Genomic DNA, 1096 nt, shown 5'->3' on the forward strand with positions numbered 1-1096 from the left:
CTAGAGTTCTATCAAATAAGTCTCAGGGAGATTGTTATCCCCAAAACGGCGTTGTAACCGATCAATTAATTCCATGTAACTAATATTGGGCTGCCTAGTACTGATTATAGCTAAGTATTCCCCTGCCTTACCTACTAAGTTCCAACACAGCTGGTCCTTGCATAGCTGCTCATCCCAGCCATTCACCTGTGCATAGCGTTCGAGCCGGTTTCTGAATGATTGCCAATCAGACTGGCCATCATAGTTCAATGCCTTAGGTAATCTGGTATCTCTAGAACCCCTAGGGGTCCCAGTGTTAGATGTAGTGGTGCCCCAGTGGCCTGGGGTACCAGGGTCCCTCCCTGAATGTGGTGACCTAGTTGCGTCCCAGGGCTGGGAAGCCGGTGAGTGGTATGGGTTACTCACATGAGTAATAGCCCCCGGTGTGCCAGGGGGTGGTCCCCAGTTGGGTTGGGTAACAGGGGGTGCTCCCCCGCTAGCCTGTGTTGAAGATGGGGGGTACCAGGGTACAGGGACAGTGCAAGGAGGCCTTTCGACAGACGTAGTTGTAGGTGGTGGGCGCCAGGGGGGTGCAATACCGGAGGGTAAGCCTCCGGGTACCGGCGTAACCGGAGATGGACATCATGCCCCCTGAGTGGGACCTGGTGGGCCCCCAACTACTGGTGTTGATTTTGGGAGTAACCATGGATCTGAGGTACTGGTGTTTAGTCCGGCGTACTGGGGTTTACCGGTGGAGGCCGCCATGGTGTCGAAACAGGTGGTACCGCAGACGGGGGACACCAAGGTGAAGTAGGTTCGATAGGTCTTAGGGGTGCTACCCCTGGCGGGGGTAACCATGTGGGAGGTGTGGTCATAGACGCAGACTGCTGCATCCTAGTCTGGTGGGTGGTACCTGTTTCACCCCCAGTTTGATTTACTGGAGCCCCAGAATGCACCTGACTGACGGATCCCTGAATACCTGGGTAAGTACAGGGTTGAGCAAGCCTGGTTTGGCATGCTGGTCAGGGGGTACCAGGGTAAGTATTGGGCTGAACCCACTGGGGTTGGTAAGCCCCAATGCTCTCCCCATATGTAGGTGGAGCATCCGGTCTTATTG

At 55.0% G+C, this 1096-nt stretch overlaps 1 protein-coding gene across 1 annotated transcript; it reads right to left on the reverse strand.

Moving 5' to 3' along the window:
• On the reverse strand, positions 1-872 carry LOC128548193 (MAPK-interacting and spindle-stabilizing protein-like). The gene is made up of 2 exons (XM_053522637.1): positions 729-872; positions 1-480 (listed from the first exon to the last, which is right to left on the reverse strand). The coding sequence occupies exons 1-2, from the start codon at positions 870-872 to the stop codon at positions 1-3; spliced, it is 624 nt and encodes a 207-aa protein (XP_053378612.1).
• Between the last annotated feature and the right edge of the window lie 224 nt (positions 873-1096).

This window comes from Mercenaria mercenaria, chromosome 14, assembly GCF_021730395.1.
Source record: "Mercenaria mercenaria strain notata chromosome 14, MADL_Memer_1, whole genome shotgun sequence".
NCBI classification, from domain to species: Eukaryota; Metazoa; Mollusca; class Bivalvia; order Venerida; family Veneridae; genus Mercenaria; species Mercenaria mercenaria.